Source organism: Salmo salar, chromosome 01 (assembly GCF_965601325.2).
Source record: "Salmo salar chromosome 01, fSalSal1, whole genome shotgun sequence".
Lineage (NCBI taxonomy): Eukaryota > Metazoa > Chordata > Actinopteri > Salmoniformes > Salmonidae > Salmo > Salmo salar.
In genome coordinates this window covers 5,213,490-5,239,744 of record NC_138291.1, presented here as the reverse complement: position 1 = coordinate 5,239,744, position 26,255 = coordinate 5,213,490, and the positions used below count along the sequence as shown (strand labels likewise).

The 26,255-nt window shown below is 41.7% G+C and overlaps 1 protein-coding gene across 4 annotated transcripts; it reads left to right on the top strand.

Annotated features, from left to right (window-relative positions):
• Window positions 1-1,380: 1,380 nt before the first annotated feature.
• LOC106589466 (legumain) lies at window positions 1,381-24,608 on the top strand. 4 transcript variants are annotated; one of them, XM_082959728.1, is made up of 13 exons: window positions 1,381-1,495; window positions 7,740-7,908; window positions 9,543-9,640; window positions 13,268-13,350; window positions 13,707-13,782; window positions 14,377-14,439; window positions 16,482-16,548; window positions 18,774-18,892; window positions 19,055-19,138; window positions 21,473-21,652; window positions 21,932-22,102; window positions 23,158-23,225; window positions 23,509-24,608. In XM_082959728.1, exons 6-13 carry the CDS (start codon window positions 14,395-14,397, stop codon window positions 23,561-23,563), a joined length of 789 nt encoding a protein of 262 aa, XP_082815854.1. In that variant the 5' UTR covers window positions 1,381-1,495; window positions 7,740-7,908; window positions 9,543-9,640; window positions 13,268-13,350; window positions 13,707-13,782; window positions 14,377-14,394; the 3' UTR covers window positions 23,564-24,608. The 4 variants fall into 4 exon arrangements, with proteins under 4 accessions (XP_082815854.1, XP_082815830.1, XP_082815914.1 ...); XM_082959704.1 differs by having other exon boundaries at window positions 13,268-13,398; XM_082959788.1 differs by lacking the exon at window positions 14,377-14,439.
• Window positions 24,609-26,255: the final 1,647 nt, after the last annotated feature.

The following is a 26,255-nucleotide window of genomic DNA, read 5'->3' as shown; positions in this document are numbered from 1 at the left end:
TTGGTAGAGCATGGTGTTTGCAACGCCAGGGTTGTGGGTTCGATTCCCGCGAGGGACCAGTACGGAGAAAAAAATTATGAAATGTATGCATTCACTACTGTAAGTTGCTCTGGATAAGAGCGTCTGCTAAAATGTAAATGGATGGTGTTCTTTGGCTTCCAAGCCTCCCCCTTTTTCCTCCAAACATAACAATGGTCATTATGGCCAAACAGATCTAATTTTGTTTCATCAGACCAGAGGACATTTCTCCAAAAAGTACGATATTTGTCCCTATGTGCAGTTGCAAACCGTAGTCTGGCTTTTTTATGCTGGTTTTGGAGCAGTGGCTTCTTCCTTGCTGAGCGGCCTTTCAGGTTTTGTCGATATAGGACTTGTTTTACTGTGGATATAGATACTGTTGTACCTGTTTCCTCCAGCATATTCACAAGGTCCTTTGCTGTTGTTCTGGGATTGATTTGCACTTTTCGCACCAAAGTACGTTCATCTCTAGGAGACAGAACGTGGTACCTTCAGGCGTTTGGAAATTGCTCCCAAGGATGAACCAGACTTGTGGAGGTCTATAATTTCTTTTCTGAGGTCTTGGCTGATTTCTTTTGATTTTCCCATGATGTCAAGCAAAGAGGCACTGGGTTTGAAGGTAGGCCTTGAAATACATCCACAGGTACACCTCCACTTGACTAGAATGATGCCAATTAGCCTATCAGAAGCTTCTAAAGCCATGACATAATTTTCTGGAATTTTCCAAGCTGTTTAAAGGCACAGTCAACTTAGTGTATGTAAACTTCTGACCCACTGGAATTGGGATACAGTGAATCAAAAGTGAAATGAACTGTCAGTAAACAATTGTTGGAAAAATCGTCTCTTCACGGTAAGCACGCGAAGTTGGCTCAGGTCTCCACCCGGACTCTGCCAATCTCTCCCCCCCCCCCCCAAACACGATGCCATTATGGGAGTTTATTGAGAGACAAGCAAAGTGCATCATATTTGTATATATTGTGCACATCAGTGTTATTTGGTTGACTTTTTACAGTATAACACATCAGTGACTAAAATAAACACTCCTTTGCAGTTATTCAAACATACATGTTAACATTACTGTTTTCTTTATGCATACATATAACACATTGCATAATAAGTGTCTTCCTCATAAAATCAAAATCAACCTTTGTCCACATTGTTACTATAGTATAACCTAATATAGAAAAGCTAGATTTAACACAAAATGTCCTATTGTTTGTTTAAACTGTAAAGACAGTATTATCATAGACACTGTTTTTATCACAGAAAGCACATTACTTTGAGTCATGTGTCTACGGTCATCATCACACCTTCCCCCGCCCTTGGCGCAATCGGATTGGCTGTCCAGCAAAACCCGAATGTTTTCCCCCCATCACCAACATGTGTATAAAAATCCTGTCTCGCAGTATACCCCAGCTACACACGTTTTGGGAGTCTTCCTGATAGCAACACAGAGGTCAACAACAACAACAAAAAGGTAATCAAACTATTTTTTATTTTCTATGGCACCTCTAAATATAGCTAACTTTAGAGAATTTACAGTGATATAATGTACTACTGTAGCTAGACCTGTGCTTTGAAAATGAAGTAGGTAACAGCTAACTTAGCTAGCAATGTTGGTTGGCAGCCAAAGGATCAACAGTAACAGGCAAAACATAAACATAACAGCCAGAGGGATTCCAAAGAAATGAGGAAAAATAAAATAAAACTATTCCACATTATATCAAATCAAATACAGACATATAGCGAATACATTTTTATTTTTTTTACATTTTGTTTTGTATACGTTTTAAAGACTCTAAATAGTTTTCCTAATCAGATTAAAAAAATTAAGAAAAGGGGCTTTTTCTTGATAAATTTTGATTTGTGTATGAAACATTTTCCTAATAAAATAAAGAGATTTATGACATACTCACGTTCAATTGTGGAATCAGTGTAGTAAAAAAAATATGTCAAACTTAGAAATTTCAATGGTTGTATGCAATTTGAGGCCAAGATATAGTTTTACATCAGTCCAGAACACTTCACTATATAAACAGCACTTATGATGCTTTTAGATGGTACTAGGTAGACGGCAAACCGGATGTCAGTGTTTTATTAAAAAAAATTATTAACATCAAATCAATACAGGAAGTACATGTGGGAACACAAGTATTTATAAATAATATACAAAGGACAATTGGGGTGTAAATTATCACATTACACACAGACTTTAAGGGGCATACAGACACTTATCATTCTAACAGTATTTAATTGTCTTAAAATACAGTTCAATTAATTTTTGTAAGGTAAGAAAATATGGTGTTTTGTTTGTAAATTTACATTTGTGAATATGAAATTTGGCCAAAAGAATAATGAAATTAATTACATAAAATTGTTTCAACTTATTTCTATCGTAGGTAAAGAATCCAAGCAGTACATCTCTCCACAATAGTGTAAAATCTTCATAAATGTGTTTAATTATAAATCTACTGATGTCTCACCACAGTTTTCTTACATGAATACAACGGCCCAAAACATGCAACACTGTTTCTGGGTGGTCATTACAAAAGGTACAACTTGAGTTTATGTTTTCCTTAAACGTCTTCATATAGTGGTTGGCAGGATAATATTTATGAATCATTTTAAAGGAAACTTCCTTTAATTTCTGTTAACAAGTAGGTATGTGTGTGTCAACATCCAAAACTTTTTCCCCAATAGATATTATCAATAAATCCATTCCAATAAGGCATGACAACATCCTGCTGAAACAAGGTTCGTATCGCTGTGTTGTTGAATGGACCAAAAGAGAAACAGATCTTCCCTACTGATGAATCAACAGGGTCAACAGAAGGTGGACTCTGAGGGTCTTGACACGTTCTGGAACAATGAAGCAACACCTGAGGGAATGGCATCTATAAACAATTGCAACATCTTTAGGTGTTAAGGATTCCTTATAACGGAGTAAAAGACCCTCTGCATTTACCAGTTGGCTCACCAATAGGATATTATTTACCAGTCGGCTCACCAATAGGATATTATTTACCAGTTGGCTCACCAATAGGATATTATTTACCAGTAGGCTCACCAATACGATATTATTTACCAGTAGGCTCACCAATAGGATATTATTTACCAGTTGGCTCACCAATAGGATATTATTTACCAGTTGGCTCACCAATAGGATATTATTTACCAGTAGGCTCACCAATAGGATATTATTTACCAGTTGGCTCACCAATAGGATATTATTTACCAGTTGGCTCACCAATAGGATATTATTTACCAGTTGGCTCACCAATAGGATATTATTTACCAGTTGGCTCACCAATAGGATATTATTTACCAGTCGGCTCACCAATAGGATATTATTTACCAGTTGGCTCACCAATAGGATATTATTTACCAGTTGGCTCACCAATAGGATATTATTTACCAGTAGGCACACCAATAGGATATTATTTACCAGTCGGCTCACCAATAGGATATTATTTACCAGCTGGCTCACCAATAGGATATTATTTACCAGTAGGCTCACCAATAGGATATTATTTACCAGTTGGCTCACCAATAGGATATTATTTACCAGTTGGCTCACCAATAGGATATTATTTACCAGTTGGCTCACCAATAGGATATTATTTACCAGTCGGCTCACCAATAGGATATTATTTACCAGTTGGCTCACCAATAGGATATTATTTACCAGTAGGCTCACCAATAGGATATTATTTACCAGTTGGCTCACCAATAGGATATTATTTACCAGTTGGCTCACCAATAGGATATTATTTACCAGTTGGCTCACCAATAGGATATTATTTACCAGTTGGCTCACCAATAGGATATTATTTACCAGTCGGCTCACCAATAGGATATTATTTACCAGTAGGCTCACCAATAGGATATTATTTACCAGTAGGCTCACCAATAGGATATTATTTACCAGTCGGCTCACCAATAGGATATTATTTACCAGCTGGCTCACCAATAGGATATTATTTACCAGTCGGCTCACCAATAGGATATTATTTACCAGTAGGCTCACCAATAGGATATTATTTACCAGTTGGCTCACCAATAGGATATTATTTACCAGTTGGCTCACCAATAGGATATTATTTACCAGTTGGCTCACCAATAGGATATTATTTACCAGTTGGCTCACCAATAGGATATTATTTACCAGTTGGCTCACCAATAGGATATTATTTACCAGTTGGCTCACCAATAGGATATTATTTACCAGTCGGCTCACCAATAGGATATTATTTACCAGTCGGCTCACCAATAGGATATTATTTACCAGTCGGCTCACCAATAGGATATTATTTACCAGTTGGCTCACCAATAGGATATTATTTACCAGTTGGCTCACCAATAGGATATTATTTACCTGTTGGCTGACCAATAGGATATTATTTACCAGTTGGCTCACCAATAGGATATTATTTACCAGTCGGCTCACCAATAGGATATTATTTACCAGTAGGCTCACCAATAGGATATTATTTACCAGTTGGCTCACCAATAAGATATTATTTACCAGTCGGCTCACCAATAGGATATTATTTACCAGTTGGCTCACCAATAGGATATTATTTACCAGTTGGCTCACCAATAGGATATTATTTACCAGTTGGCTCACCAATAGGATATTATTTACCAGTCGGCTCACCAATAGGATATTATTTACCAGTTGGCTCACCAATAGGATATTATTTACCAGTTGGCTCACCAATAGGATATTATTTACCAGTTGGCTCACCAATAGGATATTATTTACCAGTTGGCTCACCAATAGGATATTATTTACCAGTTGGCTCACCAATAGGATATTATTTACCAGTCGGCTCACCAATAGGATATTATTTACCAGTCGGCTCACCAATAGGATATTATTTACCAGTCGGCTCACCAATAGGATATTATTTACCAGTTGGCTCACCAATAGGATATTATTTACCAGTCGGCTCACCAATAGGATATTATTTCGGGAACCAATATTCTAAAAACAAAGAAGTATTTTTATTCAATATATCCCCATTATTTCATATATAATATCTGTGTGGAGAAAATGTATGCTTATAAGTTAAGGACCATGACAAGAAAACCTGCCAATGAAAAGCAGAACGTTTCACTGGAATTTTGTCAATATTATAAATCGCAAACCAACATGAAGCTAAGGCCACCAAAAGTAGAGAAGACATGATGAGGAATAAAATTCCACATAGAAGTGGGTCTTCTTTGGAATCGTTTCATCCAATTGATATTAAAAGTATTATTTAAGGTAGTAAAGTCCAGAGAATTCAGGCCACCATACTCATAAGTGTTCATTACAACAGTTTTCCTAATGTAATGGGTCCCGGTTCCTCCACAGAAAGATGAAAAGCATCTGGTCTATCTCCTTGCTTATTTTACCGTCAAGATATACAGATAGAGGGGCCGTATGTTAGTCTAGAGATGCTCTCAGCCTTGGTTATTAGGACTCTTCCTTTTAAAGACAAGTCCCTCTGAAACCATTGATTTAGCTTCTTCTGGAGTTTTTTTTAATATGAGGGTTAAAATGCAGTAAGCATCTAGACGTCTGATCCTTTGTAATGGATAAGTACCTAAATATGTAAGTTCTTATTTTACTGGAATACCATAATATGACAGCCATGAGATCACATTTATTAATGTTAAGATGTAGATCAGACGCTTTTGGAAAGGATTGTATCACATTGATCGATTTGGGAATTTGGTTATCGTCTATCAGATAAAAGTCGTCAGCCAGACTGTCTGGAACCTGTTTTGTTACTCCAAGATAATGATCTGCCGGCAGGAAACCTCTCTCTCCATATATCAGTAACGATCAAACTTTTCCATAAAAAAATATTAAACCAAAATTCTGATTAGATGGTCCCCAGGTAGGCAAACCAATCAGTTGAATTATCTATAGTCATGTTAAAGTCCCCTCCTATCAATAATAACGAATTGGTACATTTAGATAACCAATTAAGCATATGTTTCTCTATAGATTCAAGCAACTCATCATTCTCATGTTTGGTGTTGTACCCGTAGAAGTTTACAGTAATGAGTGTAATGTCATTGTGACTGATCACAAGACAAAATTACCAAAGGGGGTCAGATTCCTGAGTGTTGAATATTACCACCAACGGTATTTGTCGTTGTCTCGGAGCGTTCAGAGGAGCGTTCAGATCCATGAGAAAGGATAATATCGTTGCCCCACTGCGACCTCCAGAAGTTGACATCAGCCGAAATTGAGTGAGACTCTTGGGGGGGGGGAAAAATGCTAAAATCTGTTCGAAATTGTTTAGCAAATAAAACAAATAAGGCCTTGCGCTTCACATTGTTTCGTAACCCCCTGGCATTAAGAGAAACTACAGACAAAGACAAAACAACAAAGATTTATATAAAAGCTTAAACCGTAGGATGAGTCAAACGTAGGAGCAGTGCGACGTAAGCGATAAGGAACCGAGATCTGCACCTTTAAGTCAACTCAAAGTGAAAATAGCTTATGTCAGTGTTTTTCAATGACAGCACAACGGTAAATGCCGGTAGACGGGACTTACCGCGACAGTTTCAATATAGCAACTTAATAACGTTATTTTATACCGGATGTTGATTTGCGTTGTTTGTTTGTTTACCGAAATCACCACAACAACGCTTCCTGGCTTGCTTTTTTATTTTATTTAACCTTTATTTAACTAGGCAGTTCCATGCAATAAGGGCTCTATATAATACTGTACGTTTTCTTGAATTTGTTCTGGATTTGGGGACTATGAAAAGACCCCTGGTGGCATGTTTTGAGTAAAAGTAAAGATACCCTGTTTAATAGAAAATGAGTCACCCAGTAAAATCCTACTTGAGTAAAAGTATTTGGTTTTAAATATACTTTACTTTCAAAAGTAAATGGAATTGCTAAAATATACTTAAGTAGTACAAGTATAAATTATTTCAAATTCCTTATAATAAACAAACCAGACAGCACCATTTTTTTTATTTAAGGATAGCCACTCCAACACTCAGACATAATTTACAAACAATGCATTTGTGTTTAGTCTGCTAAATCAGATGCAGTAGGGATGACCAGGGATTTTCTCATTAAGTGTGTAAATTAGACAATTTTCCTGTCCTGCTAAGCATTCAAAATGTAAAGAGTACTTTTACGTGTCAGGGGGAAATGTATGGAGTAAAAAGTGCATTATTTTCTTTAGGCATGTGGTGGAGAAAGTCAAAGTTGTCAGAAATATAAATAGTAAAGTACAGAGAAACCCAAAAATGACTTAAGTACTACTTTAAAGTATTTTTTACCTTAAGTACTACTTTAAAGTATTTTTTTACCTTAAGTACTTGACACCACTGCGCTGTAGCTAACTAGTATTTTCCAAAAGAATGTGTGTGAGTATCATCGTTGACTGTGTAAGACAGTGGAGATTAAAACCTAAACATCGAGTTAGTAACCTGTGTAACACATGGAGATGTGAAACGTACCTCCTCAGCCTTGCGTCCACGTTTTTGCGCTGGTCGATTTGAGTGGCTACGACCGGTAAAAAGACACTAAAGTGTTTGTGAAACAGAGGTGAGGAGATTGAGCAGTGTGTATGTGCCCGAAATCAGGGGGACGTGGAACTGGCTAAGCAACGTGAAGTCCTTTCCATATGCAGTGATCATAATAATGTAGTAATAGTAGTAATAATAGTAGTAATAATAGCTTTTTTTTTTGTATCCTTTTCCAGGACAATAGACGGACACTGAGAGAGGATCATGTTTACGTTGACTCTAGCCCTTCTGGGCCTCAGTTTAGGACTGGTGGCTAATGCTTTCCCCACACAGCGGCCTGAAAACGGGAAAAACTGGGTGGTGATTGTCGCTGGCTCCAATGGCTGGCACAACTACCGACACCAGGTAAGCGTGAAGTTTAAGTTAGAAAATATACAATCTGTTAACACATTTCCACTATCAGTAGACTGAGTATTTACTATTTGAGACTATTCATACGGACCTGCCATTGACCTCTATTATGTAACTACAGGATTGAAGAAAAAAGGTACATAATATACTCGTGCCCTCTTCATGACTGTCTTGGTGTGTTTGGACCATTCTAGTTTGTTGTTGATGTGGACACCAAGGAACTTGAAGTTCTCAACCTGCTCCACTACAGCCCAGTCGATGAGAATAGGGGCGTGCTCGGTCCTCCTTTTCCTGTAGTCCACAATCATCTCCTTTGTCTTGATTACGCTGAGGGAGAGGTTGTTATTCTGGCACCACCCGGCCAGGTGGGAAAAGGCAGTGTGGAGTGCAGTAGAGATTGCATCATCTGTGTATCTGTTTGAGCGGTATGCAAATTGGAGTGGGTCTAGGGTTTCTGGGATAATGGTGTTGATGTGAGCCATGACCAGCCTTTCAAAGCACTTCACGGCTACGGACGTGAGTGCTACGGGTTGGTAGTCATTAGGCAGGTTATCTTTGTGTTCTTGGGCACAGGGACTATGGTGGCCTGCTTGAAACATGTTGGTACTACAGACTCAATCAGGGACATGTTGAAAACGTCAGTTAAGACACCTGCCAGTTGGTCAGCACATGCCCGGAGCACATGTCCTGGTAATCCGTCTGGCCCTGCGGTGTTGTAACTTTAATGGGTTACAGAGTTAATGTTTACAGTTAATTCATTGAGCTGTATCTAAAGATATTTTCTTTACAGTTATTTACATATGTAATTGTATTATAATTCGTGTGATGGAGATGGAGAGAACTACATACATATTTTTGATGTATAGCTTAGTATTGGATTAGGCTTTTGACTGCAAGTTCCAGAATGCCTTGTGACAGGAAGTAGAGAGAGAACGCGCCAGTTATGTACAAGTGATTAGTGATTATTCTGACTTTTACTAGCAACTTTCTTTTATTGTTTTGTAGAATCTAAAGTTGTTAAATGTAACGTGAACAAGTAGTATTACTAGAAGAAACTTTCAGTTCAAATCCGACGTCCTGAGTCATTACTTTGAAGATAGTTATACAATATGCGGCCTTGTGAATGTTGACCTGTTTAAAGGTCTTACTCACATCGGCTACGGAGGGCGTTAACACACAGTTGTCCGGAACAGCTGATGCTCTCCTGCATGCCTCGGTGCGAGCATAGAAGGGATTTAGCTTGTCTGGTAGGCTCATGTCACTGGGCAGCTCTTGGCTGTGCTTCCCTTTGTAGTCTGTAATAGTTTGCAAGCCCTGCCACATCCGACGAGCGTCGGAGCCGGTGTAGAACGACTCAATCTTAGTCCTGTATTGGCGCTTTGCCTGTTTGATGGTTCATTGGAGGGCATAGCAGGATTTCTTATAAGCTTCCGAGTCCCACACCTTGAAAGCGGCAGCTCTACCCTTTTAGCTCAGTGCGAATGTTGCCTGTAATCCATGGCTTCTGGTTGGGGTATGTACGTACAGTCACTGTGGGGACGACGTCCTCGATGCACTTATTGATTTTCATTTATCAGAATGTGATGGAGTTCATTTGTTGACTTACAGTACCATATTTTTCTTCCTAGGCTGATGCTTGCCATGCGTACCAGATCGTCCACAGGAATGGCATCCCTGACGAGCAGATTGTTGTGATGATGTATGATGATCTGGCAGCCAATGAGAAGTGAGTATTCACTTCCTTGACATTTCTGTTCTCCATCTGAACGGTGTCCTAGGGTTGGGTGACATCAACAGTAATGTAATCAACTATCTAAGCCTATATATAACGATATAAAGGGTGACCGTCATGACATTAATTTAGGGCTAGGCGGTATATGGTATTGTGGCCTAGAGTTTTTGCCCATATCGTGCAGCCCTACATGGCAGTGGGAAAATTCTCTAGTGCAGGAAATGAAGAAATGTATGAAAATGCAGGAAATAATTTTTGGGTTGAATTTGAATTGAACAGTATAAACAATCAGAATGGAGAAAGACCTGTTGAAATCACGTGTAATGTATGTTTTGCCAGCCCAGGGTCACACTACTCGTAAAACACATTTACAAATGTGATTATTCGAAAACATAAAATACCATCAAAAGTGAAAAATATTGTGATATGTTATCTTTACCATATCGCCCAGCCCTACATATAAATTCTGTCTTTTAAAGACAATAGGTAAAAATCCAAATAACTTCACAGATCTTCATTGTAAAGGGTTTAAACACTGTTTCCCATGCTTGTTCAATGAACCATAAACAATTAATGAACAGCTTACAGACGGTTGGCAATTAAGGTCACAGTTATGAAAACTTAGGACACTAAAGAGGCCTTTCTACTGACTCTGAAAAACACCAAAAGAAAGATGCCCAGGGTCCCTGCTCATCTGCGTGAACGTGCCTTAGGCATGCTGCAAGGAGGCATGATGACTACAGATGTGGTCAGGGCAATAAATTGCAATGTCCGTACTGTGAGACACCTAAGACAGTGCTACAGGGAGACAGGACGGACAGCTGATCGTCCTCGCAGTGGCAGACCACGTGTAACAACACCTGTACAGGATTGGTACATCTGACACCTGCGGGACAGGTACAGGATGGCAACAACAACTGCCCGAGTTACACCAGGAACGCACAATCCCTCCATCAGTGCTCAGACTGTCCGCAATAGGCTGAGAGAGGCTGGACTGAGGGCTTGTAGGCCTGTTGTAAGGCAGGTCCTCAACAGACATCACCGGCAACAACGTCGGCTATGAGCACAAACCCACCGTCGCTGGACCAGACAGGACTGGCAAAAAGTGCTCTTCACTGACGAGTTGCGGTTTTGTCTCACCAGGGGTGATGGTCGGATTCGCGTTTATCGTCGATGGAATGAGCATTACACCGAGGCCTGTACTCTGGAGCGGGATCGATTTGGAGGGAGGGTCGGTCATGGTCTGGGGCGGTGTGTCACAGCATCATCGGACTGAGCTTGTTGTCATTGCAGGCAATCTCAATGCTGTGCGTTACAGGGAAGACATCCTCCTCCCTCATGTGGTACCCTTCCTGCAGGCTCATCCTGACATGACCCTCCAGCATGACAATGCCACCAGCCATACTGCTCGTTCTGTGCATGATTTCCTGCAAGACAGGAATGTCAGTGTTCTGCCATGGCCAGTGAAGAGATGGGATCTCAATCCCATTGAGCACGTCTGGGACCTGTTGGATCGGAAGGTGAGGGCTAGGGCCATTCCCCCTAGAAATGTCCGGGAACTTGCAGGTGCCTTGGTGGAAGAGTGGGGTAACATCTCACAGCAAGAACTGGCAAATCTGGTGCAGTCCATGCAGTACTTAATGCAGCTGGTGGCCACAGCAGATACTGACTGTTACTTTTGATTTTGACCCCCCCCCCCCCCTTTGTTCAGGGACACATTATTCAATTTCTGTTAGTCACATGTCTGTGTAACTTGTTCAGTTTATGTCTCAGTTGTTGAATCTTGTTATGTTCATACAAATAATTACACATGTTAAGTTTGCTGAAAATAAACGCAGTTGACAGTGAGAGGACGTTTTTCTTTTTTTTTACTGAGTTTATAATCACCATAGCCATACAGTCCTCTGATGTCACCAGCACAAGATGGTTAGTAGGAGTTTGTTCTGCAAGAGTTACGTTCTTGAGATGAATGCAGAGCATGTACATCATCCTGTCTTTGGATGCACAGATGGGCCTAAACCCTGTCCTCACCGTGCTGTGGTATGCAGACAGCCAGGCCCAAGGGTAAACCATTTGGAACTCGCGAGATGCTGCTGTGGAAGTCACAAGGACGTCATTTAGCTCCTCTCCTCTCGCAAGGCCTGGGAGTTATGGGCCCTAGATGGGAGACACGAGATTTGCCAGGCCTGGGAGTTATGGGCCCTAGATGGGAGACACGAGATTTGCCAGGCCTGGGAGTTATGGGCCCTAGATGGGAGACACGAGATTTGCCAGGCCTGGGAGTTATGGGCCCTAGATGGGAGACACGAGATTTGCCAGGCCTGGGAGTTATGGGCCCTAGATGGGAGACACGAGATTTGCCAGGCCTGGGAGTTATGCGCCCTAGATGGGAGACACGAGATTTGCCAGGCCTGGGAGTTATGGGCCCTAGATGGGAGACACGAGATTTGCCAGGCCTGGGAGTTATGGGCCCTAGATGAGAGACACGAGATTTGCCAGGCCTGGGAGTTATGGGCCCTAGATGGGAGACACGAGATTTGCCAGGCCTGGGAGTTATGGGCCCTAGATGGGAGACACGAGATTTGCCAGGCCTGGGAGTTATGGGCCCTAGATGGGAGACACGAGATTTGCCAGGCCTGGGAGTTATGGGCCCTAGATGGGAGACACGAGATTTGCCAGGCCTGGGAGTTATGGGCCCTAGATGGAAGACACGAGATTTGCCAGGCCTGGGAGTTATGGGCCCTAGATGGGAGACACGAGATTTGCCAGGCCTGGGAGTTATGGGCCCTAGATGAGAGACACGAGACTCACGAGCTGTGTTAGAGGCTGAAGATCTAAGGAAAATATGATTGTGTCATTCTGTCTCTAATTGTTTAGTAGTTTTAGTAGCAACGTCCGTCATTGGTAAGTCATAAGCAGTTATTGGAGCTGTTCATCTCTGTCATTGGTAAGTCTTACTGTCGGTCAACCTTTTGGTTAACTTTGTCAGGTACTCTGAATGATTTTAATGCTGCTTCTGTTAAAGCTGGTTTTCAGTATCGGTGGGTTTCATTGAACAAGTCTTGGATTAAATGACAGTGTGATTCCTGTTATTTGAGGACAGTGGAAGTGATATTGTATGTTTTTGATAAGGGGACTATTCATATTTCCAAGCTGTCACACATCAGTCACTTAATAACCTAATCATCAGTGGCATTTGGAATTACCCATGTTATTTGCAGTCAAAACAGGGTGTCTGTGAGAAAGCGCCTCAAGGCTAAAAGAGATTCATAGACACAGAACCCTGCAGGGGAGTGAAAGAGATAAGAGATTAGTCAGACATAACACTATGAAGCAACTTGTCTGACTAATCAGACACCAAAGTCTACACTGGAGAGGTGAGTGGATGGAAAATGGAACGTTTCAAATGCCTTTATTTTTTATTTATTTAAAAAAAAATGTGTGTGTGTCTATGGAGATAATATCGTTACATAACTATCAACAATCAATGGTTTTATACAAATGGAACAGATAATATATATATATATATATATATATATATCATCTGTTTACATTCAGTATAGTGTCATGTTCACAATGTCGTGTCGTGTTTGTCTATTAATGATGTGTTGTATCCTGCAGGATGTGACCCCTGACAACTTCCTGGCGGTGCTGAAGGGTGACTCTGCCAGTACAAAGTGGGGTACTGGAAAGGTACTGAAGAGGCAAGTAAATGAGAGGGAGGATGAGAAATTAGGGAGAAAAGGATTTGAGTGAGTGAATGAATGGAGGACGGGTTGGAATATATTACAGAAAGGTCCACACAAGGGAGAAGTTATTCCAAAACTTTAAGTTAGACTTCTAAAATGACATGAAAATCGTTTGTTACAACAATGTATTGTTATACATTTTCTGGACAGAATGTTTCATTGTTTTTTTGGGGGGGTTTTTTTGTGATTGTTTTTTTTTTTCAGGGAATGTTTCTGTAGTTTACTTGTGTTCTCTAGAAAATGAGATTTTTGTCGTCTTTCAGTTCACATTTTGTTCAAAGAAAGCTTTATTTCTCTCTTCCTGTTGGCAGCGGTCCCAACGATCACGTGTTTGTGTACATCACTGCTCACGGAGCGCCTGGTCTGCTGGCCTTCCCCGAAGATGAGGTAAATACATTAACACTTCCTGTGCTCCTCTGTCACAATGTTTGTCTCAACGCTATCGGGTCTGTCACAAATGGCTCCCTATTCACAGGGCCCTGGCCAAAAGTAGTGTGCTTTATAGGGTGCTGTTTAGGACACTACTTCCTCTGCGTATGGATGAATTACCTATTTCTGCGCTGTGAAATAGACCGTTGACGTATATATATATATATATATATATATATATATATATATATATATATATATATTTTTTTTTTAACAATCATTCAGAGAAGTTTGAGTCTATCATACAGGTCTAATATTTACGACTGGATGAATGAAAGTCATGTTCTCTTACTGAGCAGTAAGTTTTTTGTTTTCTTTTGTGGGAAAGAGAGTGACTGAATAATGGATCTTGTGGGAAAGAGAGTGACTGAATAATGGATCTTGTGACTGACTTGTGTTGTTTTGACCTCATGCGTTTCTAGTGCCTATTTTTATTTTTTTTAAAGCTAAAATAAATGTTATTGTAGTGGGGGGGGGGGGGGGGGGGACGACGACGACGACAACAACAACACAAATAAAACTTGCATGGTGTGTTTTTCATTCTTTCTACAGCTTTATGCTGCCGACCTCATGGCTGCTATCAACTACATGCATGACAAGAAGAAATACAAAAAGGTGCGGAAGTTAAACTTGTTTAACAAACATGCCCAGACGTGCTGCAGTTGATGAAATCTTGTGGAACAATATGCTAAAATTACATTCATTGTTGATCTTAGACAAAAGGTATTCTGATTGATATTACCTGAATATTTGTATTTGTATTATGGATCTCCATTAGTTCCTGTCAAGGCAGCAGCTACTCTTCCTGAGGTTTATTATGGATCCCCAGTAGTTCCTGCCAAGGCAGCAGCTACTCTTCCTGGGGTTTATTATGGATCCCCATTAGTTCCTGCGAAGGCAGCAGCTACTCTTCCTGGGGTTTATTATGGATCCCCATTAGTTCCTGTCAAGGCAGCAGCTACTCTTCCTGGGGTTTATTATGGATCCCCATTAGTTCCTGGCAAGGCAGCAGCTACTCTTCCTGGGGTTTATTATGGATCCCCATTAGTTCCTGCCAAGACAGCAGCTACTCTTCCTGGGGTTTATTATGGATCCCCATTAGTTCCTGTCAAGGCAGCAGCTACTCTTCCTGGGGTTTATTATGGATCCCCATTAGTTCCTGCCTAGGCAGCGGCTACTCTTCCTGGGTTTATTATGGATCCCCATTAGTTCCTGCCAAGGCAGCGGCTACTCTTCCTGGGGTTTATTATGGATCCCCATTAGTTCCTGCTAAGGCAGCGGCTACTCTTCCTGGGTTTATTATGGATCCCCATTAGTTCCTGTCGAGGCAGCAGCTACTCTTCCTGGGGTTTATTATGGATCCCCATTAGTTCCTGCCAAGGCATCAGCTAATCTTCCTGGGGTTTAATATGGATCCCCATTAGTTCCTGCCGAGGCAGCAGCTACTCTTCCTGGGGTTTATTATGGATCCCCATTAGTTCCTGCCAAGGCATCAGCTACTCTTCCTGGGGTTTATTATGGATCCCCATTAGTTCTTGTCAAGGCATCAGCTACACTTCCTGGGGTCCAAACACATTAAGACACTACTTACATTACATATAAAACAAAAGATAAAACAGTACATCATATAACATTATTACACCACTACATACCTACAATACAACATGTATAATACCACCATACAACAATATTACAATGTACGTGTGTGTGTAGAGTGTGTGTTATGGCTGGTGTGTGTGTGTGTGTGTGTGTGTGTCTCCACAGTCCTGCTGACCACACCAAGCGTTACGTGTGCTCGCGTTGCGAAATAAACGTACACATACATGTTATCCAATCATTTCATCCAATCGGCTTGCGCGCGTCAACAAGCGTCTGCGTAGCCAGGCGCTAATATAGAACTTGATTCTATTTGTGATGCTTGACGCACTGCAAGTCCCGCCTCTTCAATCTCATTGGTTTTTAAGAGCATATACCCACGTGGGTGATTGAAAGATGAACTGAGGTCCACACTACAGACCAGTTGGTGGTGGTAATGCACCTTAAAGTTGGTTGCCAACCTCCATGTAAATTCCAACGAAGAAGAAGACTGAAGGAGGAGAGATGACTAGAAACAAACTCTGTTTACCCTTTTATCTGGGGATTAATTGTCAAGTAGAGGACCTTGTGCATTTCAGGTAAAATAACAACCCAATGTTTATATCCCCGGAAAAATCGGCCAGCAACTGCTAGCTAGCTAAATTGCCTTGACTGTTTCATGCTTTTCGACCTGTCCCCAAATTAATATAGTTGTTTCAGAGTTCGTTTTGATATTTCAACTTGCGTGTCCTGATGGCGTCTGGTGTGGGTAGACAAAATCAACATACGCACTTACGTACCCGGTCTAGTCAGCATGTTTAGGTGTAATTTGTACCTGTTTATAAAACATACTTTTTTTTTCCCCCAGATTTTTTTTTTTTTTACTTTTAAATCTGATACTGCTAGATTGATAGCATCAAAGTTGTTTATGACTGAGCTTGTTTATTCCACATTTTTTTTCCCAGTTCTCCAGTTGATTAAATATTGTGGCGAACATTGTCATAGAGTTATTTCCATTGAAAGTACAGGAGAAGATAGTATCGACTGACGCATCTTGTTTTTTTTTTAATCTTCCAACACAGTTGGTGTTCTATATTGATGCCTCTGGGTCAGGATCAATGATGACCAAGCTGTCTGATGACATCGGTGGTGAGTGACGCTGCATTTGAACCTCCCTGTGATTCTATCACTTTCCAGGAACAAACCCAAAACACTATCCATTTCATTTTTAAAGATGCGCTTGACCGTTCCTCGTGACCGTGACGAATATGGATGGGGGGGATTGGCCAATATGGTTTGGGGGGGCGGGGATTGGTCAATATGGAAGGGGGGGGGGGGGGATTGGCCAATATGGATGGGGGGGGGGATTGGCCAATATGGATGGGGGGGATTGGCCAATATGGATGGGGGGGGGGGGGGATTGGCCGATATGGTTTTGGGGGGGGGGGGGGATTGGCCGATATGGTTTTGGGGGGGGGGGCGGGGATTGAAATGTTTCTTACAGAAGAAATATGAAAAGCATAAGCATGGTCAAAATTGAAAGGGAACAGTTTGGAGATTATGGGAAAAGTATTAGACAAGTTGAGGACACAACAGTTCACCTGATAAAAGACTGGATCCAAACATTTACACTGTTGATTTGATGTGCATTTTACAGTTCCTGTACTTTTCATCACATTTGTTAATAATGAAATGTGAAAATACTCTGGATACATTCACTACTGTGACTAGAATAGTCACGGAACAGTTTGTGGTTGGTGTAGCATAAAACAAATGACAAGGGTTTGAGTCTGAATACTAACTGCTGTTTCCAAGTGGCCACACACCTCTCCAAAGTGTGCCCAGTTTCTAAGTCATTTCAATGCACTTTTATGACTCCAAACAGTCTTCAGCTATAAAGGTGCTATTTTTAAGCTCTCCTAGCTGTGAGGAGCAAACAGATGTGTAGCTGTTTGGAATTTACAACCCTCCATCCTCGCCATCACAGTTACGTTTGGGGTTTACGCATTCCAACAAAAAAACGGACAATTTTTATAAACTGCAATCTGGGTCAGGCTTGTTCTATTGCCAACATGACTAGCTAAATTATAAAATATCATTTTACCGTGTGTTAGGCTTTCAACAAGGTAAATTCAGAGAAACAGATCGCCATTTTGGTGTACATAGAAAAGAGTTATGAGTGTGTGTGTGTTCTGAGGCGATTACCATCACCAATAGGAGACAGTCTAAAGCAGAATAACTATGTAGATTATCACCACCAATAGGAGACAGTCTAAAGCAGAATAACTATGTAGATTATCACCACCAATAGGAGACAGTCTAAAGCAGAATAACTATGTAGATTATCATCACCAATAGGAGACAGTCTAAAGCAGAATAACTATGTAGATTATCATCACCAATAGGAGACAGTCTAAAGCAGCAGAATAACTATGTAGATTATCATCATCAATAGGAGACAGTCTAAAGCAGCAGAATAACTATGTAGATTATCATCACCAATAGGAGACAGTCTAAAGCAGAATAACTATGTAGATTATCATCACCAATAGGAGACAGTCTAAAGCAGAATAACTATGTAGATTATCATCACCAATAGGAGACAGTCTAAAGCAGAATAACTATGTAGATTATCATCACCAATAGGAGACAGTCTAAAGCAGAATAACTATGTAGATTATCATCACCAATAGGAGACAGTCTAAAGCAGAATAACTATGTAGATTATCATCACCAATACGAGACAGTCTAAAGCAGAATAACTATGGAGATTATCATCACCAATAGGAGACAGTCTAAAGCAGCAGAATAACTATGGAGATTATCATCACCAATAGGAGACAGTCTAAAGCAGCAGAATAACTATGGAGATTATCATCACCAATAGGAGACAGTCTAAAGCAGCAGAATAACTATGGAGATTATCATCACCAATAGGAGACAGTCTAAAGCAGCAGAATAACTATGGAGATTATCATCACCAATAGGAGACAGTCTAAAGCAGCAGAATAACTATGGAGATTATCATCACCAATAGGAGACAGTCTAAAGCAGCAGAATAACTATGGAGATTATCATCACCAATAGGAGACAGTCTAAAGCAGCAGAATAACTATGGAGATTATCATCACCAATAGGAGACAGTCTAAAGCAGCAGAATAACTATGGAGATTTGAGAGAGGTTTCCTGAGGGACGGGGGGGAGAACTCTGTGTTCGCAGCCACGGCCTGTAACATATTTTGTGATAGTGTATAACCAGTGTCCTGGAAGCCATATAGCCTGTTTTTTTTAAATACTCTCCCTCTTCCAGTGTCTTGATAAATCGGTCCGTCTCTCTCTACCCGTCTTGATAAATCGGTCCGTCTCTCCTTCAGTGTATGCCACCACAGCAACCAACTCTACTGAGTTGTCCAGTGCCTGCTACTATGATGAGAAGAGGAACACCTTCTTGGGGGACTGGTACAGTGTTAACTGGATGGAAAACTCTGATGTGGTAAGTCTGGTAAAGTGTTAACTGGATGGAAAACTCTGATGTGGTAAGTCTGGTAAAGTGTTAACTGGATGGAAAACTCTGATGTGGTAAGTCTGGTAAAGTGTTAACTGGATGGAAGACTGATGTGATTAATTTCTTCCTCTCCCTGATTGTGTTGTCCAGGAGGACATAAGCATGGAGACCCTAATGACACAGTTCAAGATCGTCCAGAGCAACACCAGCCACATCATGAAATTTGGAAACGAGGTGAGGGATTCAGAGGGGGAAAAGTACCTAATTCCCATTGAAATGGCTAGCGATAAGGAATCACAATATATTCTGGAAACTTCAAATCTATTGTCTAGCTTTAAATCTAAAAGAAAAGTTAACTAGGATAATATTTTTTCCTTCTTAATGCGTTTTGAGACAATCAGTTGTGACAAGATAGGGGTGGTATACAGAAGATGGCCCTATTTGGTAAAAGACCAAGTCCATATTATGGCAAGAACAGCTCAAATAAGCAAAGAGAAACGACAGTCCATCATTACTTTAAGACATGGAGGTCAGTCAATATGGAACATCTTTACTTTGAAAGTTTCTTCAAGTGCAGTCGCAAAAAGCATCATGATGAAACTGGCTCTCATGAGGACCGCCACAGGAAAGGAAGACCCAGAGTTACCTCTGCTGCAGAGGATACGTTCATTAGAGTTTACTGCACCTCAGATTGCAGCCCAAATAAATGCTTCACGGAGTTCAAGTAACAGACACGTCTCAACATCAACTGTTCAGAGGAGACTGTGTGAACATAATTTTCCTGCCTCATGATGCCATCTATTTTGTGAAGTGCACCAGTCCCTCCTGCAGCAAAGCACCCCCACAACATGATGCTGCCACCCCCGTGCTTCACGGTTGGGATGGTGTTCTTCGGCTTGCAAGCCTCCCCCTTTTTCCTCTAAACATAACGATGGTCATTATGGCCAAACAGTTCTATTTTTGTTTCATCAGACCAGAGGACATTTCTCCAAAAAGTACGATCTTTGTCCCCATGTGCAGTTGCAAACCGTAGTCTGGCTTTTTATGGCGGTTTTGGAACAGTGGCTTCTTCCTTTTCTGAGCGGCCTCTCAGATTGTCGATATAGGACTCATTTTACTGTGGATATAGATAATTTTGTACCTGTTTCCTCCAGCATCTTCACAACGTCCTTTGCTGTTGTTCTGGGATTGATTTGCACTTTTCGCACCAAAGTACGTTCATCTCTAGGAGACAGAACGCGTCTCCTTCCTGAGCGGTATGACGGCTGCGTGGTCCTGTGGTGTTTATACTTGCGTACTATTGTTTGTACAGATGAACGTGGTACCTTCAGGCGTTTGGAAATTGCTCCCAAGGATGAACCAGACTTGTGGAGGTCTACAATTTCTTTTCTGAGGTCTTGGCTGATTTATTTTGATTTTCCCATGATGTCAAGCAAAGAGGCACTGAGTTTGAAGGTAGGCCTTGAAATACATCCACAGGTACACCTCCAATTGACTCAAATGATGTCAATTAGCCTGTCAGAAGCTTCTAAAGCCATGACATCATTTTCTGGAATTTTCCAAGCTGTTTAAAGGCACAGTCAACTTAGTGTATGTAAATCTGTCAGTAAACAATTGTTGGAAAAATTACCTGTCTCATGCACAAAGTAGATGTCCTAACCGACTTGCCAAATCTACAGTTTAATAACAAGGAATTTGTGGAGTGGTTGAAAAACGAATTAATTCCAAATTTGGGACCACACAGCCACTCAACTCAATAGCAGGCTAGTGATTGCTCTGTAATGCTTGCAGTTAGCCACTGATTCCTTCCAAATCACTCATTGTCGAATTTGCCATTTCCAACTTGTTGTGTAATGTTTATGTCCAGTGGCCGATGAGCACTGATATGTTTTGTCTATTATTTCTCTTTATATGACAAGAGTTTAAAAGGATTTGCCAGTAGATTGTCGACTTGATTCATGATGATGACTGCTAGCTAAGATTTTGAAAGTAAGATGTTGACATAATCAGTCCAATCAAAGCTACGGTAGATATAACGTGATTTGACGTCAAATCATCTATAGCCAATGACCTTGAGCCTTCTTGGAAGGACACTTCTAATGTAACTCTACGGCAGCACCCAAGGGGCTTGAATTTTCGAGCTCTCCCCGTAGATTCCGCAGTGATGTGTCTCCATGAGTGACAGAACACTGAGCCAATCACGGCGCAGCGCTCCGTATTTTCTGCTGACTTACCCCACCACCACAGAAAGCACAGAGCTGGGCTGAAACACCTGCATTTTTGGAGCTGCTTTACTGAAGAAAGGAAAAAAGAGACCATGTTTGTAGTGGCTTTATTAACTCAGTGATCTTTTTACATTGTTTGCAAACTGATATGTGACTCGTATTAAAGCCAACATAACATGCAAAACAGGCAAGCCCCCCCCCCCCCCCCTTTTTTTTTTTTGCTAAAAATGTGGGGCTCAAAATAGGCCCTGAATGACTGGTAGCCACTGGTCTCGGTGTTGAACCGACTGAGTGTCTCTGTGTTGAACCAACTATAATATATGTTTGTGTGATCCTTCCCGAGACTCTGGCCAATATGAAGGTAATGGCTTTTCAAGGTAATGCCAACGCCCGGCCTAACCTCCCCATGACCCTGAAGCCTGTGGCGGACCCAGGCCTGACCATCAGCACTGACGTCCCCCTGGAAATCCTCAAGAGGAATTCATCGAACACCGACAATAGCCTGCTCCGATCACACGTCAATGTAATGGACAGGAAATGACATTTGCTTTAAACTTTTTTTTTTAAGTGTTTCATTCCTGACAAACCTGGGTTGTGTTCATTTGGGCACACTGTAACAGAAACCAACGTGTTTCTCAATGAAGTCACATGGTATCTCCCCATTTCGCTCTATTTTGGATCGTTTTACGTTTCGTGCCTAATGAACATGACCCAGGCTTTATCATAAGATGCTTCTGTTATTTCATAGAAGTGGGGACCTTGGAGAACTGTTCTGATTGTCTGTGTCCTGTGCGTCCACTAGGTGCGTGATCATCTGAAACAGAAGATGCTCAAGGTGGTGACGTTGGTGACGGGCTTTGAGAGCGAGTATCAGAAGGTTCTGAGTGAGAAGATGGATCTGACCCAGCACCAGTGCTACAAGACTGCTGTCACTTCTTACAAGAAACATTGTTCCATCTGGCATACCACTGTGGTACGTACAGCCCGGCCCAGGGCACCCCAGGTCTGATCCAGGTCTCCCCAGCTCTGACCCAGCTCTGACCCAGCTCTTCCCCAGCTCTGACCCAGCTCTGACCCAGGTCTCCCCAGGTCTGACCCAGGTCTCCCCAGCTCTGACCCAGGTCTCCCCAGCTCTGACCCAGGTCTCCCCAGGTCTGCCCCAGCTCTGACCCAGGTCTGCCCCAGCTCTGACCCAGGTCTGACCCAGTTCTCCCCAGCTCTCCCCAGGTCTGACCCAGGTCTGACCCAGGTCTGACCCAGGTCTCCCCAGCTCTGACCCAGCCCCCAGCTCTGACCCAGCCCACAGCTCTGACCCGGCCCCCAGGTCGACCCAGCTTTGACCGGCCCCCAGGTCTCCCCAGCTCTGACCCGGCCCCCAGGTCGACCCAGCTTTGACCGGCCCCCAGGTCTCCCCAGCTCTGACCCGGCCCCCAGGTCGACCCAGCTTTGACCGGCCCCCAGGTCCCCCCAGCTCTGATCCAGGTCTCCCCAGGTCTGACCCAGGTCTCCCCAGCTCTGACCCAGCCCCCAGCTCTGACCCAGCCCACAGCTCTGACCCGGCCCCCAGGTCGACCCAGCTTTAACCGGCCCCCAGGTCTCCACAGCTCTGACCCGGCCCCCAGGTCGACCCAGCTTTGACCGGCCCCCAGGTACCCCCAGCTCAGATCCAGCCCCCAGCTCTGATCCAGCCCCCCGCTCTGGTCCCAAATGGCACCCAGTTCCCTATGTAGTGCACTATTCTTTTATCCGGGGCCCATAGATACGGGGCCCATAGATACAGGGCCCATAGATACGGGGCCCATAGGAACAGGCTCACTGGATGGATGATGTCAACTACGCCTGGTTTATATGGCTATATAAATGGATGTTTGCCCTCCCCAGACATGACTATGGCTTTTTAAAACGGTATAACAGGAAACGTATGATTTGTGTACAATAATCGCCCTAGATTTAGAGAACCTTCATTGTTGTGATTTTAAGTTAGATCAGAGTACAGTATATAAAAGTTGTGATGTTCTTGTGTTGCAGTATGAGAATTATCTGCTGGACCTGTATTTGTTGTTCAACCTGTGTGGGAAAATATATCGACCAGAATGGTACTGTATCCATCTCATACCTCCCTCTTTTTATACCTTCCCACCGGGGTTCAGGTCAATTCAATTTCTATTCCAGTCAATTCAGAAAATTCCACATTTTCCGCATTGAAGATAATTGGAATTGACCCCAACCTTGCTTTACACTATCCATGTCAATTCATGCTTTTCAATTGAAGACAAGTTTCACTAATGCACGATTTGACAAAAAAAAAGAAAAAGTTTATTTCATTTCCAATGAGCTGCTTCCATGGTCTAATCATGTTATTTTTGTCTCCCTCCTCAGTATCTGGGCAACAATAGAGAAAGTGTGTACTGAAATAGACGAAACACCCCTCTGAAATCAGCTTTCTACGCCCCCAGATAGGAGGGTCTGAGAAGACCAGTCTTGTCTTTTCACTGACAAGGAATCAAGTTTGAATCTCTTTTTTACATTTTTTTTTTTATCACTACTCTCTTCTTCTAATAGCTTTGGTTTCAAACTTGTTTTTTTTCCCCCCCCCCCGGTTTTAATGAGACATGTTAAAGATGTGTTTTTATGATGAATTTCACTATATCCCTGTGAGCGTTTAAAAAAATAAATATTTAAAAAATAATGAGAATGTTTTTTTTTTTTTTACTGTTCTGATTTCTATGAACACCAATGACAGGAGCCAGTTCACCCACTTGGTTGTCAGCTCTGCTGGAGTAGGGTGAAGTCTACCTAGTTGCTGATCTTATATCAGTTCTGCTTTTTTCCCCCACTAATGGTTAAGTTTATGATTTGTAGAAGGGGAAGCAGATCCTAGATCTGTACCTAGGAGGAACTTCACCCCTGCGCGAGACTGACCTGGAGGTTGAATCCTACAGCATCACATACGATCTGCAAGATACCCTGATCCTTTAAAAAACAGGAGATTGGGTTATGTTGACGTTGTCACACGGATTTTGAAATATAACCTGGACGGTTATAAAACAGCTAGAAAATGATTTCTGTGGACTATTATTCATTGCTCTCGTCGTCGGTACCTTCTATATATAGTCAAGGTTGTCAGAGTCAAATAATTGTTTGTCTTCTGTCGTGAGTCATTTAAAAAAAAATCATATTAGGATTGTTTGAGTTAAATGATACAGCTGCTGTACCTGGTTTTGCTGAGGAAAGATACAACAGACGTCTATATCATCAGATACAGTAAAGAGCTGATGCTCTTTTTAAAGGTGACGTTTCTGAATGGGTATCTAGGATACCAAATAGACCCGTTTTAGTTTGGAAGGAGCCGGTGGAATGCATTGTAGGACTTGAGTTTGAGGAGCGGACTGCAGCAATTGCAAACGAGGACAATTTTGTATAAAATGTTCACTCTTGGAAATGGATAAATAAAACCTCTGTTCAGACATGTCTTTCTATTGCTGACTTTTAGATTGACTTCAATTTCAACCTATTACACATGTTGTTTTTTTGTAAATGTATTTAATTTAACCATTATTCTACCAGGTATGTTGACTGAGAATACATTCTCATTTACAGCAACGACCTGGGGAATAGTTACAGGGGAGAGGAGGGGGAAGGAATGAGCCAATTGGAAGTTGGGGATTATTAGGTGACCGTGATGGTATGAGGGACAGATTCAGAGTTTAGCCAGGACACCGGAGTTAACACCCCTACTCTTACAATAAGAACCATGGGATCTTTAGTGACCACAGAGAGTCGGGACATCTGTTTAACGTCCTATCCAAAAGACTGCACCCTACACAGGGCAATGTCCCCAATCACTGCCCTGGGGAATTGGGATATTTTTTTTAGACCAGAGGAAAGAGTGCCTCCTATTGGCCCTCCAACACCACTTCCAGCAGCATCTGGTCTCCCATCCAGGGACCAACCCTGCTTAGCTTTAGAAACAAGCCAGCAGTGGTATGCTGCTGGTTACTGATAAAGCAAATTACCAATTTGTTTTATCCCAGTCATTTTGAATCTCCAATGAAGAACCAGATAAGAAATTGTGCACAGATGTCAATCAAATGTCTATTCTTCCACGTTGATTTCGCCATCAACAAAGTCTAGCTGGCCAGATTATTTTCTTTTGAATTCCGGCATTGAAAATCTGCATTGAAGTGATTCACATATTATCTCCTGGAGAACTACATTCTAAAGGAATGGGAACACATATTTTACTCAGGAGGATTAAACAAATCCTGAGTTAGGAGTCAAATTTTTTTTAAAATAAATGATTTCTTCAACTTGGATTCCAACTTCAGGCAGCATCTGATCTCCCATCCAGGGGGTCAGTCCCTGGACCAACCCTGCTTAGCTTCAGAGCCAAGGCAGCAGTGGGATGCTGGGTAATTTGCTGCTGGCCCAAGTCACACTTTTCAATGCATAGCCTGTGCATTCTAGTGTTTTACTAGCTATATTGTATTTACTTTGCCACCATGGCCTTTTTTGCCTTTACCTCCCTTATCTCACCTCATTTGCTCACTTTGTACATAGACTTATTTTTCTACTGTATTATTGACTGTTTGTTTGTTTTTACTCCATGTGTAACTCTGTGTCGTTGTATGTTGTCGAACTGCTTTGCTTTATCTTGGCCAGGTCGCAATTGTAAATGAGAACTTGTTCTCAACTAGCCTACCTGGTTAAATAAAGGTGAAATAAATAAATAAATAAAAAACAATAACTACAGTGTCTTCAGAAAGTATTCATGGTGTGTTTGACACCATTCTATTCACTCCAGTCCAGCCATTATTATGAGCCGTTCTGTCCTCCCCTCAGCAGCCTCCATTGATATATGTAGTTCGTTCTGTTTTTTTTGGGGGGGGGGAATCCTGCTTCGATCCTTCCCAGTCGGTAGCGGAATGTACAATTGTTAAATTGTGCAATTAAGCAATAAGGCCAGAGGAGGTGTGGTGTATATGGCAACTAACTCCGTGTTGCGTTGTCCACAGCTGTCAGCCAATCAGCATTCAGGGCTCGAACCACCCAGTTTATAATCCCCAATATACCATAGAGGTGGTCCTGATGAGGTCTTCCCAACAATCTAGTTTATGCTGGCAACA

Excerpts from the sequence above, each read along its gene's own strand:
- LOC106589466 (XM_082959728.1), top strand. The coding sequence starts at position 14,395 with ATGGCTGCTATCAACTACATGCATGACAAGAAGAAATACAAAAAG. Across the intron at positions 16,549-18,773 it reads GCTGTCTGATGACATCGGTG|TGTATGCCACCACAGCAACC; the intron begins GTGAGTGACGCT and ends TCTCTCCTTCAG. Across the intron at positions 21,653-21,931 it reads TGCTCCGATCACACGTCAAT|GTGCGTGATCATCTGAAACA; the intron begins GTAATGGACAGG and ends TGCGTCCACTAG.